The 12,947-nt window shown below is 58.4% G+C and overlaps 1 protein-coding gene across 1 annotated transcript in view; it reads left to right on the plus strand.

Moving 5' to 3' along the window:
• The window catches only part of CRHR1 (corticotropin releasing hormone receptor 1), a 49,702-nt gene that overhangs the window by 26,410 nt on the left and 10,345 nt on the right, over window positions 1-12,947 (plus strand). The window contains exons 3-8 of the mRNA XM_068167021.1: window positions 3,001-3,120; window positions 4,718-4,803; window positions 7,290-7,396; window positions 8,557-8,677; window positions 8,920-9,073; window positions 11,178-11,238. Coding sequence (XP_068023122.1) covers window positions 3,001-3,120; window positions 4,718-4,803; window positions 7,290-7,396; window positions 8,557-8,677; window positions 8,920-9,073; window positions 11,178-11,238 — 649 coding nt within the window. The remainder of the gene's footprint in view (window positions 1-3,000; window positions 3,121-4,717; window positions 4,804-7,289; window positions 7,397-8,556; window positions 8,678-8,919; window positions 9,074-11,177; window positions 11,239-12,947) is intronic.

Here is a 12,947-nt window from a genome sequence, read left to right on the forward strand (position 1 = left end):
AATAGCATGGCATGGCATGGCATAGAATGGAATGGAATGGAATGGAATGGAATGGAATGGAATGGAATGGAATGGAATGGAATGGAATGGACCAGACCAGGTTGGAAAAGACCCTCAAGACCATCAAGTCCAAGATCACCCAGCCCTAACTAATAGGATAGGATAGGATGGGATGGGATGGGATAGGATAGGATAGGATAGGATAGGATAGGATAGGATAGGATAGGATAGGATAGGATAGGATAGGATAGGATAGGGTAGGATAGGGTAGGATAGAATTAACCAGATTGGAAAAGACCTCAGAGATCATCCAGTCCAACCTCTCACCCAACACCATCTGATCAACTCAACCATGGCACCAAGTGCCTCATCCAGGCTCTTCTTAAACACCTCCAGGGATGGGGACTCCACCACCCCCCTGGGCAGCACATTCCAGTGGCCAATCTCTCTTGCTGGGCCTCAGCAAAAGCTGCTGGATGCAGATGGGCTCAGCCACTGCTCATGATGCCACACTCCTTGTTCCCTGAGAAATGTAGGCTTAAAACAGTTAACTTCAAGGGAAGGTTGCCTCAGCAACCAGCCACACCAGCAAAGCTGAAAACAAAGGTCATTGTGAAAATTAATTTCTCACCACCAGCTATGCAAGGCAGAGGCTGAGGCTCACCAGGCTCTCGTGTTCCCCAGCTTGGAAGTTGTTGTCCCTTGTAGATCTGTCTGGAGGAAAGCCTCCTCTGCTTTGCACTGAAACCTCCCTCTGAGAACATCATGGGATGGGATGGGATGGGATGGGATGGGATGGGATGGGATGGGATGGGATGGGATGGGATGGGATGGAATAGAATAGAATAGAATAGAATAGAATAGAATAGAATAGAATAGAATAGAATAGAATAGAATAGAATAGAATAGAATAGAATAGAATGAACCACGTTGGGAGAGACCTCAGAGATCATCAAGTCCAACCTATCACCCAACACCATCTGATCAACTAAACCATGGCATCAAGCACCGTGTCAAGTCTCCTCCTAAACACCTCCAATTATGGTGACTCCACCACCTCCCTGGGCAGCACATTCCAATCTCTCTTGCTGGGAAGAATTTCTTCCTCACCTCCAGCCTAAACCCCCACTGGCACAGTTTGAGACTGTGTCCTCTTGTTCTGCTGCTGCTTGCCTGGCAGAAGAGACCAACCCCCACCTGGCTCCAACCTCCCTGCAGGGAGTTGGAGAGAGCAAGAAGGTCTCCCCTGAGCCTCTTCTTCTGCAGGCTAAGCAACCCCAGCTCCCTCAGCCTCTCCTCACAGGACTCTGCCCCAGACCCCTCCCCAGCTTTCTTGCCCTTCTCTGGACACCTTCCAGCAGCTCAACCTCTTTCCTAAATAAATTGTTAGGGTTGGAAGGGACCTTAAGGATCAGCCAGTCCCAACCCCCTACCATGGCCAGGGAAAATTCACACTAGAGCAAGTTGCTCACAGCCACATCCAACCTGGCTGCAAAAACCACCAGGCTCAGGGGAGACTTTCTTACTCTCTCCAACTCCCTGCAGGGAGGTTGTAGCCAGGTGGGGGTTGGTCTCTCTTCCCAGATAAGCAGCACCAGAACAAGAGGACACAGTCTCAAGCTGTGCCAGGGGAAGTTTAGGCTGGAGGTGAGGAGAAAGTTATTCCCAGAGAGAGTTATTAGCCATTGGGTTGTGCTGCCCAGGGACGTGGTGGAGTCCCCATCCCTGGAGGTGTTCGAGAGGGGATTGGATGTGGCACTTGGTGCCATGGTTTAGTCATGAGGTCTGTGGTGACAGGTTGGACTTGGTGATCTTTGAGGTCTCTTCCAACCTTGGTGATTCTGTGATGCTGTGATCTCCAGAAGTCCTTTCCAGCCCCTTCCATGCTGGGATTCTCTGCTTCTGTGCAGCACATTCAAGCCACAAGCACTGAGCCTGGGTGGGGAGGAGACGCCGCGTTCCCGCACCCAGAGAACTGCGACTGGGGGGAGCTGTGCCTTAGGAGATGCCAAGGCCTGCCTCTGAGCCAGCAGCACAAACAGCTCTGGGGCCCAGGAGTGCTTTGCACTGAACTCTACCCCCTTCTAGGGTCTCCTTCCCTCCCCATCCCCCTCCCCCCCCCCCAGTGCTGCCCATCAGGGTTAGTGTGATATGGATACTGCAGCCCTTGTGCTTCCTAGCCTGCTCGGGGATGCAGCTGGGACATATTTAGCAGCAGAACAAGTTGTTCTAAATATACACAAATTACACGGGGGGGGAAAAAAAAAGCCAGCCTGCAATCTGGCCTACCTAATGCCTACGTTAGCACACTTGTGGAGCTGGGAAAAGCACACCCAAGTCCTGCCTGCAAGCTGAAATAGCAGCAAGCAGACTCCGCAGCTGTGTGTCCCAGGAAAGGCTGCAAGAGACCAACGCAAAGGCTGGGAAAGGAGAGCACAGAATCACAGTCAGAGAAACAACAAGGCTGGAAAAGAACTCAAAGATCAAGTCCAACCTGTCACCACAGACCTCATGGCTAAACCATGGCACCAAGGGCCACATCCAATCCCCTCTTGAACACCTCCAGGGATGGGGATTCCACCACCTCCCTGGGCAGCCCATCCCAATGGCCAACAACTCTCTCTGGGAAGAACTTTCTCCTCACCTCCAGCCTAAACCTCCCCTGGCACAGCTTGAGACTGTGTCCTCTGAGCAGAGTGGACCAGAGCGGGAGAATCCCCTCCCTGGCCCTGCTGGCCACACTTCTCTTGCTCCCTGACACCCTCAAAAGTCCCTCCCCAGCTTTCTTGCAGCCCTCTTCAGATCCTGGCAGGCCACAATGAGGTCTCCTCGGAGCCTTCTCTTCCCCAGACTGAACAGCCCCAACTCCCTCAATCTATCTCCATAGGATAGCTCAGCCAGGGCTCAGCCAGGACTCAGCCCCAGCATTCCAGGCAAGCCTGGAGGTGGCCCATGGTGGCCCATAGCTCTCTGCTAAGCCTCTGTCCTTTCTGCCTGCAGGTCCCCAGTGCAACGCCTCGGTGGACCTGATCGGCACCTGCTGGCCGCGCAGCGCCGGGGGGCAGCTGGTGGCTCGGCCCTGCCCCGAGTACTTCTATGGTGTGCGGTACAACACCACCAGTAAGACCTCCAGCACCGGGGGGGGGGTGTGCAGGATGGGGAGTGGGGGCAGGTCAGATGTGCAGCAGGAGCTGTGGGCCATGGGTGGCACCTCGGGGGCCAGAGCTCGCTGGAGGCTCTGTGGCGTCCATCGTGCCCCGAGCCTCTGGGGGTGGTCTCAAAGCAGCAGCTTTGCCCAAAGGTCCTCCCTGCCGTGCCCCTCTGAAGGGGAAGAGGGCTGATGTCCGCATCTTGGGGACAGGGGAAGAGGAGGGGGCCAGCTCTGCTGCTGGTGGTGTCACAGAGGTCTGCAGCCCCCAGCTGGAGATGGTTCTGGGGAGCCTGCAGCTCCCTGCATGGGTGGCTGCGTTGTCACTGCCGGTGACACGCTGGGAGCAGGGGACAGAGCAAAGACATTTGCAAAGTGCCCAAAGCCATTCCTAGCACATGGTTGAGCTTCTGACCACTCAAGCTCTGCTAGTGCTGAAAGGAACATCTTGCTTCCCACAGAGAACATCCATCTTACCATCCCACACCTTTTGGCCAGGGTGGGAGATTCCATGCAGACAGCTCCTGCCAGGTGGGGCCTCACAGGAGTCTCTCTGCATTAACCCACACTGGTGTCTGCCCAGAGCCCATCCCAAATCCCCATCCCTGTCCCACCCCATCACCCTGATGGGGCTCATGGGCTCTCCTGTTACCAGCTCAGCCCAGTGCTGGCATCACCCTGGTGCCAGTGGTAATTGGTGACTCCTCTCGGGCAGTTGTGGCCATCCCAATTAGCCTTGCTGCTTGCTGCCTGTGCTGGGAGGTGAAGAGGTCTCCTAAGTCATGGAGAGAACTGAAAGCTTCATGCTGGATGATAACTCAAGCAAAAGGTGCAGAGGAAGAGAAAGGAGTTGAGCTCCTGCTGCTCCCACTGCATCTCAGTGGTGAGAGGCATTGGGGTCCCCCAGTGCCAATCATGGAATTGTTTGGGTTGGAGAAGCCCTCTAAGGTCATCAGGTTCAACCATCAACTCCACACCACTATGGACATTAGGCCATGCCCCAAAGTGCCACATCCACACAATTCCTGAACACCTCCAGAGATGGTGACTCCCTGGGCAGCCTGTGCCAATCCCTGACCACTCCTGCAGTGAAGACATCTTTCCTCATCTCCAACCTAACCCTCCCCTGGCACAATTTCAGGCCATTTCCTCTCCTTCTCCTGATGCCAGGGAGAAGAGACCAACCCCCACCTCTCTCCAACCTCCTTTCAAGGAGTTGTAAAGAGCAGTGAGGTCTCCTCCCAGCCTTCTCTGCTGAAGGCTCAACAACCTCAGTGCCTTCACTCACTCCTCATAAGTCCTCTCCTCTCCAGACCCTTCCAGCAGCTTCCTTGCCCTTCTCTGGAGGGAAAAGAAAGAGCTGCAGCAAACTCAAAGCCCTTCAGTGGGTGAGAAATTCCCAAGGGGTTTGGTTCTGCAATTGCAACCAAGGCAGCATCTGAGCTGGCTTCAAAGCAAGAGGCAGTGCTGGCCTGATGGCAGTGACCCCTGCAGCAGACCCTCATCAGGTCACCTCTTGGTGCCCATCCCCAGGCACTGTTCACCCTCTGGCTGCTGCCTCTCTTTCAGATAATGGCTACAGGGAGTGCCTTGCCAACGGGAGCTGGGCAGCACGGGTCAACTACTCCCAGTGCCAGGAGATCCTCAGTGAAGAGGTAGGAGCTTGGTTGTTCCTCATCAGAGAATCAACCTGGTTGGAAAAGAGCTCAGAGATCATCAGGTCCAGCCTGTCACCCAACACCTCCTGACAACTAAACCATGGCTCCAAGTGCCACATCCAATCCCCTCTTGAACACCTCCAGGGATGGGGACTCCACCACCTCCTGGGCAGCACATTCCAATGGCTAACAACTCTCTCTGGGAAGAACTTTCTCCTCACCTCCTGCCTAAACCTCCCCTGGCACAGCTTGAGTCTGTGTCCTCTTCTTCTGGTGCTGCTTGCCTGGGAGAAGAGACCAACCCCCACCTGGCTCCAACCTCCCTGCAGGGAGTTGCAGAGAGCAAGAAGGTCTCCCCTGAGCCTCTTCTTCTCCAGGCTAAGCAACCCCAGCTCCCTCAGCCTCTCCTCCCAGGGTTGTGCTCCAGACCCCTCCCCAGCTTTCTTGCCCTTCTCTGGACACCTTCAAGTCTCTCAATGTCCTTCTTAAACTGAGGGGCCCAGAGCTGGACACAGGACTCAAGGTGTGGACTAAGCAGTGCTGAGCACAGGGCAGAATGAATTCCCTGCTCCTGCTGGCCACACTATTCCTACTGCAGGCCAGGAGGAGGAGAGGAGGGGGGACACAGGCTGCTCATTTGCAGTTAATGCCATCTCTGGCATTGGAGCTGCTGCTCCCCTCAGGAATGGTTTCCTCCCTCAGCTAATTGCTCATGGCTGAGTGCCTAACAGCAGGAGGATCAACTAATTCAATTATCACTCACACCTCCCCCGGGATCCTCTGCTCCCTCTGTCCAAACCCAGCCCAGCCTCTCAAGCTGCCCCCGGGGCAAAGGGAATGAGCTGAGCCCTCAGATGTCACATTGCTGGCAGCAGGGAGGAGCTGCAGCAGGATCTCCCTGCACAGCAGCCTGAGGATATCCCAGCACTGAGCAGGGGTGACCGAGGGGCAGCCACCAGGTGCTGCTCTGGCGTGAGTAGGATGTGAAACATCTCAGCTCCTTGCAGGGTCAGGTTGGTGCCTGTGGCGTCCACCTTAGCCCTATCCAACCAGCTGTGCCCCTTCCCAGCCCCATCTCCACCGTCCTGCACCAGCTAGGCTCCAATTGCTTTCTGAAAGGAGGGCCCAAAGTTTGTGCTGCAGCTCTCAGAGGTGGGGGGGGAGGAGGAGGTGGGTTTGTGGTGCAGCTCTCAGAGGTGGTGTGGAGGAGGAGGTGGGTTTGTGGTGCAGCTCTCAGAGGTGGGGGGGAGGAGAAGGAGGAGGGTTTGTGGTGCAGCTCTCAGAGGTGGTGAGGAGGAGTAGGAGAAGGAGGAGGGTTTGTGGTGCAGCTCTCAGAAGTGAGGAGGAGGAGGAGGTGGGTTTGTGGTGCAGCTCTCAGAAGTGGTGAGGAGGAGGAGGAGGTGGATTTGTGGTGCAGCTCTCAGAAGTGAGGAGGAGGAGGAGGTGGGTTTGTGGTGCAGCTCTCAGAGGTGAGGAGGAGGAGGAGAAGGAGAAGGGTTTGTGGTGCAGCTCTCAGAAGTGAGGAGGAGGAGGAGGTGGGTTTGTGGTGCAGCTCTCAGAAGTGGTGTGGAGGAGGAGGAGGTGGGTTTGTGGTGCAGCTCTCAGAGGTGGTGAGGAGGAGGAGAAGGAGAAGGGTTTGTGGTGTAGCTCTCAGAAGTGAGGAGGAGGAGGAGGAGATGAGTTTGTGGTGCAGCTCTCAGAGGTGGTGAGGAGGAGGAGAAGGAGAAGGGTTTGTGGTGTAGCTCTCAGAAGTGAGGAGGAGGAGGAGGAGATGAGTTTGTGGTGCAGCTCTCAGAGGTGGTGAGGAGGAGGAGATGGGCTTGTGGTGCAGCTCTCAGAGGTGGTGTGGAGGAGTAGGAGGTGGATTTGTGGTGCAGCTCTCAGAGGTGGTGTGGAGGAGTAGGAGGTGGATTTGTGGTGCAGCTCTCAGAAGTGGTGTGGAGGAGGAGGAGGTGGGTTTGTGGTGCAGCTCTCAGAGGTGGTGAGGAGGAGGTGGAGGAAGAGGAGGAGGAGGAGGTGGGCTTGTGCAGCTCTCAGAGGTGGTGAGGAGGAGGAGATGGGTTTGTGGTGCAGCTCTCAGAGGTGGTGTGGAGGAGGAGATGGGTTTGTGGTGCAGCTCTCAGAGGTGGTGAGGAGGAGGAGGAGGAGGAGGAGGTGGGTTTGTGGTGCAGCTCTCAGAGGTGGTAGGGAGGAGGAGGAGGTGGGCTTGTGGTGCAGCTCTCAGAGGTGGTATGGAGGAGGAGGAGGTGGGCTTGTGGTGCAGCTCTCAGAGGTGGTGTGGAGGAGTATGAGGAGGAGGAGGTGAGTTTGTGGTGCAGCTCTCAGGTGAGGAGGAGGAGGTGGGCTTGTGGTGCAGCTCTCAGAAGTGGTGTGGAAGAGGAAGGTTTGGGGTACAGCTCTCAGAGGTGGTGGGGAGGAGGAGGAGGTGGGTTTTTGCTGGTACCCAAGGCTGCTGCTGACACCCTCTCCATCTGCCCCCCCAGAAGAAGAGCAAGCTGCACTACCACATTGCTGTCATCATCAACTACCTGGGGCACTGTGTCTCACTGGGGGCCCTGCTCGTGGCCTTCGTCCTCTTCATGCGGCTGCGGTGAGTGACCCAACCTGCTGCCCCCTTCCTGCTGGGGGGACCAGCCCCCAGGGAGCCATTCACAGAATCACAGAAGCAATAAACTTGGAGAAGACCTCAGAGATCATCAAGTCCAACCTGTCACCCAACCCCTCCTGACAACTAAACCATGGCTCCAAGTGCCACATCCAATCCCCTCTTGAACACCTCCAGGGATGGGGACTCCACCACCCCCCTGAGCAGCACATCCCAGTGGCCAATTCCTCTTTCTGGGAAGAACTTGCTCCAGGGAGCTTGGTCTGGGGATGGACCCAGCCCCTGTATTTCAGCACATCCTCCCCACCTGAGGGTTGGGTGATCACTTGGACTTGATGATCTTGGAGGTCTCTTCCAAGCTGGTTGATTCTGGGATTCTGTGAGGTGGTTGCTCTCCAGTCTGGAGGGATCACCTGATGTATCTCTGGGGTATTTTCCTCCTGCTGCTGTTTGAGAGTACCTGGTTAAGGAGGCAGAGAGTCATCCTTGGTGCCTTCCACCTCCTGGCCTTGCTCCTGCCTACTTCACCCAAAGACTGGCCTCAGCAGCTCACCTTGAGCTCCCAGCACAGACATTCAGCTTCACCAACATGCTTGTCCCCTAACCCTCATGTAGCCAGCCCCCATGCTGCTCCTACTGCATCTCAGTGGTGAGAGGCATTGGGGTACCCCAGTGCCAATCATGGAATTGTTTGGGTTGGAGAAGCCCTCTAAGGCTATCAGGTTCAACCATCAACTCCACACCACCATGGACAGTAGGCCATGCCCCAAAGTGCCACAGCCACACAATTCCTGAACACCTCCAGAGATGGTGACTCCCTGGGCAGCCTGTGCCAATCCCTGACCACTCCTGCAGTGAAGACATCTTTCCTCATCCCCAACCTAACCCTCCCCTGGCAGAATTTCAGGCCATTTCCTCTCCTTCCATCACCTGATCCCAGAGAGAAGAGACCAACCCCCACCTCTCTCCAACCTCCTTTCAAGGAGTTGTAAAGAGCAGTGAGGTCTCCTCCCAGCCTTCTCTGCTGAAGGCTCAACAACCTCAGTGCCTTCACTCACTCCTCTAAGTCCTCTCTTCTCCAGACCCTTCCAGCAGCTTCCTTCCCCATGCTCTGACAGTCCCATCTCCCCCTCCCCCTTCTCTAGGAGCATCAGGTGCCTGAGGAACATCATCCACTGGAACCTGATCACAGCCTTCATCCTGCGCAACGCCACCTGGTTCGTGGTGCAGCTCACCATGAACCCAGAGGTGCACGAGAGCAACGTGGTAGGTGCAGCTCTGCTGGGCAGCACAGCCTGAGCCCAGCCCCCAGCCTGGGGAGCCTGAGGCCACAAAACCAGATTGAGGGCCCAAATGGGGCTGTGTCTGGTGGGTGGAGGACATTGCCCTCCTTATGAGCCTGGTGGGGTTCAGCCGCTCTGCTGGGCGCTGTGCTGCTGTGTGCATCAGCAGCAGCTCTGCCCTTCAGCCTCACACCCCAACCACCTCACCTCTAACCCCCTGGGCAGGTCTGGTGTCGCCTGGTCACTGCTGCCTACAACTATTTCCATGTCACCAACTTCTTCTGGATGTTTGGAGAGGGCTGCTACCTGCACACGGCCATCGTGCTCACCTACTCCACCGACAAGCTCCGCAAGTGGATGTTCATCTGCATCGGCTGGTGTAAGTGCCAGGAGCTGTCCTCCCTCCCCTTCACCCACCACCTGCCCTGCCCTTCACTGATGGCTGCTGCCCAGCTCCATCCCCCGCTGCCCAGCTCCATCCCCGCTGCCCAGCTCCATCCCCGCTGCCCAGCTCCATCCCCCGCTGCCCAGCCCCATCCCCCCGCTGCCCAGCCCCATCCCCCCGCTGCCCAGCCCCATCCCCCCGCTGCCCAGCTCCGTCCCCCTGCCCAGCTCCATCCCCCGCTGCCCAGCTCCGTCCCCCACTGCCCAGCTCCATCCCCGCTGCCCAGCTCCATTCCCCGCTGCCCAGCTCCATCCCCGGCTGCCCAGCTCCATCCCCGGCTGCCCAGCTCCATCCCCCCGCTGCCCAGCTCCATCCCCCCGCTGCCCAGCCCCATCCCCCCCGCTGCCCAGCTCCATCCCCCCGCTGCCCAGCCCCATCCCCCCGCTGCCCAACCCCATTCCCCACTGCCCAGCCCCATCCCCCGCTGCCCAGCTCCATCCCCCGCTGCCCAGCTCCATCCCCGCTGCCCAGCTCCGTCCCCCTGCCCAGCTCCATCCCCCGCTGCCCAGCTCCGTCCCCCACTGCCCAGCTCCATCCCCGCTGCCCAGCTCCATCCCCGGCTGCCCAGCTCCATCCCCCGCTGCCCAGCTCCATCCCCACTGCCCAGCTCCGTCCCCCCGCTGCCCAGCCCCATCCCCCCGCTGCCCAGCCCCATCCCCCCGCTGCCCAGCCCCATCCCCCCGCTGCCCAGCTCCATCCCCCGCTGCCCAGCCCCATCCCCCCGCTGCCCAGCCCCATCCCCCGCTGCCCAGCTCCGTCCCCGCTGCCCAGCCCCATCCCCCGCTGCCCAGCTCCGTCCCCGCTGCCCAGCCCCATCCCCCCGCTGCCCAGCCCCGTCCCCCCGCTGCCCAGCTCCGTCCCCCCGCTGCCCAGCCCCGTCCCCCCGCTGCCCAGCCCCATCCCCCCGCTGCCCAGCCCCGTTCCCCCCGCTGCCCAGCCCCATCCCCCCGCTGCCCAGCCCCGTCCCCCCGCTGCCCAGCCCCGTTCCCCCGCTGCCCAGCCCCGTCCCCCCGCTGCCCAGCCCCATCCCCCCGCTGCCCAGCCCCATCCCCCCGCTGCCCAGCCCCGTTCCCCCCGCTGCCCAGCTCCGTCCCCCCGCTGCCCAGCCCCGTCCCCCCGCTGCCCAGCCCCATCCCCCCGCTGCCCAGCCCCATCCCCCCGCTGCCCAGCCCCGTTCCCCCCGCTGCCCAGCTCCGTTCCCCCCGCTGCCCAGCTTCATCCCCCCCGCTGCCCAGCTCCGTCCCCCGCTGCCCAGCTCCGTCCCCCGCTGCCCAGCTCCATCCCCCGCTGCCCAGCTCCATCCCCCCGCTGTCCACCTCCACCTCAAGGGAGGTGATCCTCCCCCTCTGCTCAGCTCTGGGGAGACCCCACCTGGAGTACTGCCTCCAGTTCTGGAGCCCCTGTTCCAAGAGGGATCTGGAGGTGTTGGAAGGTGTCCAGAGCAGGGCCACGAGGAGGAGCAGAGGGCTGGAGCACCTCTCCTATGAGGACAGACTGAGGGAGTTGGGGTTGTTCAGTCTGGAGAGGAGAAGGCTCCCAGGAGACCTAATTGTGGCCTTCCAGTATCTGAAGAGGGCTCCAAGAAATCTGGGGAGGGACTTCTGAGGGTGTCAGGGAGGGATAGGACTGGGGGGGATGGAGCAGAACTAGAAGTGGGGAGATTGAGATTGGATGTCAGGAACAAGTTGTTCCCCAGGAGGGTGGTGAGAGCCTGGCACAGGTTGCTCAGGGAGGTGGTGGAAGCCTCCTGCCTGGAGGTGTTTGCAGCCAGGCTGGAGGTGGCTGTGAGCAACCTGCTGCAGTGTGAGGTGTCCCTGGCCATGGCAGGGGGTTGGGACTGGCTGAGCCTTGAGGTCCCTTCCAACCCTGACAGTTCTGTGATTCAAAGAGCTGCCCAAATGTTGGCAGCCAGGAGCAGGCTGGGGTTTACCTGGCTGTCTCTTCTCACCTGGTGGTCTGTGCCTGTGTGAGGGCAGGCCTGGTTAGGGGTTTGTGGCAGTGTGGCACCCCTGAGACTCCTCTGTGTGTTCATCTGCAGGTATCCCCTTGCCCATCATCGTCGCCTGGGCCATCGGGAAGCTGTACTACGACAACGAGAAGTGAGCCTGGCTGCTTTCACTCCCCCAGCTCCTCTGCTAGAATGCTCTGGGCTGGAAAAGCCCTCTAAGGTCATTGACTTCAACCACTGTCCCAGCACCACCATGGCCACTAATCCATGGCCCCAAGTGCCATGGCCACAGGTTTCTTGCACACCTCCAGGGATGGGGACTCCGCCACCTCCCTGGGCAGACTCTGCCAACCCCTGACCACTCTTGCAGCAAAGAAATTGTTCCTCATCTCCAACCTAACCCTCCCCTGGCACAATTTCAAGTCACTTCCTCTCCTTCCATCACCTGATCCCAGGGAGAAGAGACCAAGCCCCACCTCTCTCCAACCTCCTTTCAAGGAGTTGTAAAGAGCAATGAGGTCTCCCCTCAGCCCTCTCTTCTCCAGACTGAACAACACCAGCTCCCTCAGCAGCTCCTCCCCAGCCCCATTCTACAGAGCAGCTTTCTGTTCCAATTCCCTGCTGTTCAGTTGTGCCAGGGGCAGAGATCCTGCCTGCAAAGGCTGGCACCAGGCACTTGGGAAGAGTGGGAGGACAAAGAGGTCAAATTCTGTGTCCAGTTCTGAGCCCCTCAGTTTAAGAAGGACATTGAGAGACTTGAAGGTGTCCAGAGAAGGGCAAGAAAGCTGGGGAGGGGTCTGGAGCACAGGCCTGGGAGGAGAGGCTGAGGGAGCTGGGGTTGCTTAGCCTGCAGAAGAGGAGGCTCAGGGGAGACCTTCTTGCTCTCTGCAACTCCCTGCAGGGAGGTTGGAGCCAGGTGGGGGTTGGTCTCTTCTGCCAGGCAGCCAGCACCAGAAGAAGAGGACACAGTCTGAAGCTGTGCCAGGGGAGGTTTAGGCTGGAGGTGAGGAGAAAGTTCTTCCCAGAGAGAGTTGTTAGCCATTGGTATGTGCTGCCCATGGAGTTGGTGGAGTCCCCATCCCTGGAGGTGTTCAAGAGGGGATTGGATGTGGCACTTGGTGCCATGGATTAGTCATGGGGTCTGTGGTGCCAGGTTGGACTGGATGAGCTTTGAGGTCTCTTCCAACCTTGGTGACTCTGTGATTTTTATCCAGCCTTTCTTCTATGCCTGCTTTGGGCTCTTGGCTGCACCAGCCCTGCCTGCAGCCTCTTCCTGCTGCTGCAGTTTAATCTTCAAAGGGCAAATGAGATGTTAAGGGGGGAAAGGCAGGATGAAGGCAGAGCTCCTGCAGTGTGTTTGCTAAAGGGAGCTGGGATTTGATCTGCCAGCAGAGACAGGGACTGCCCCCACCACCAGAGCCACTTTCACAGGGACCTGCTAATGGAGGACTTAGCAAGCACCTGAGAGCTCATCAGCTGTGCTGGGGAGTTAAAAGGAACCAGTTCAGGTGACTGGCAGCTTGTCTTGGGTTTCAGTTCTCCTTTTGCCTCCTTTTGGATCCACCAGAGTGAGTTCCTGCTGGGGACAGAACCAACCCAAACCTGTCTCCAGGTCATGGATCCACCAACATGAGATCCTGCTGGGTCTGCTGGGAATAGAACCAACCCAAACCTGTCTCCAGGTCATGGATCCACCAGCATGAGTTTCTGCTAGGTCTGCTGGGGACAGAAACAACCCAAACCTGTCCCCAGGTCATGGATCCACCAGCATGAGACCCTGCTGGGTTTGCTGGGGACAGAACCAACCCAAACCTGTCCCCAGGTCATGGATCCATCAGCATGAGATTCTGCTGGGATTGC

Source organism: Melanerpes formicivorus, unplaced genomic scaffold, assembly GCF_026170545.1.
Source record: "Melanerpes formicivorus ecotype bairdi unplaced genomic scaffold, bMelFor1.0.p_v2 SCAF_112, whole genome shotgun sequence".
NCBI lineage: Eukaryota > Metazoa > Chordata > Aves > Piciformes > Picidae > Melanerpes > Melanerpes formicivorus.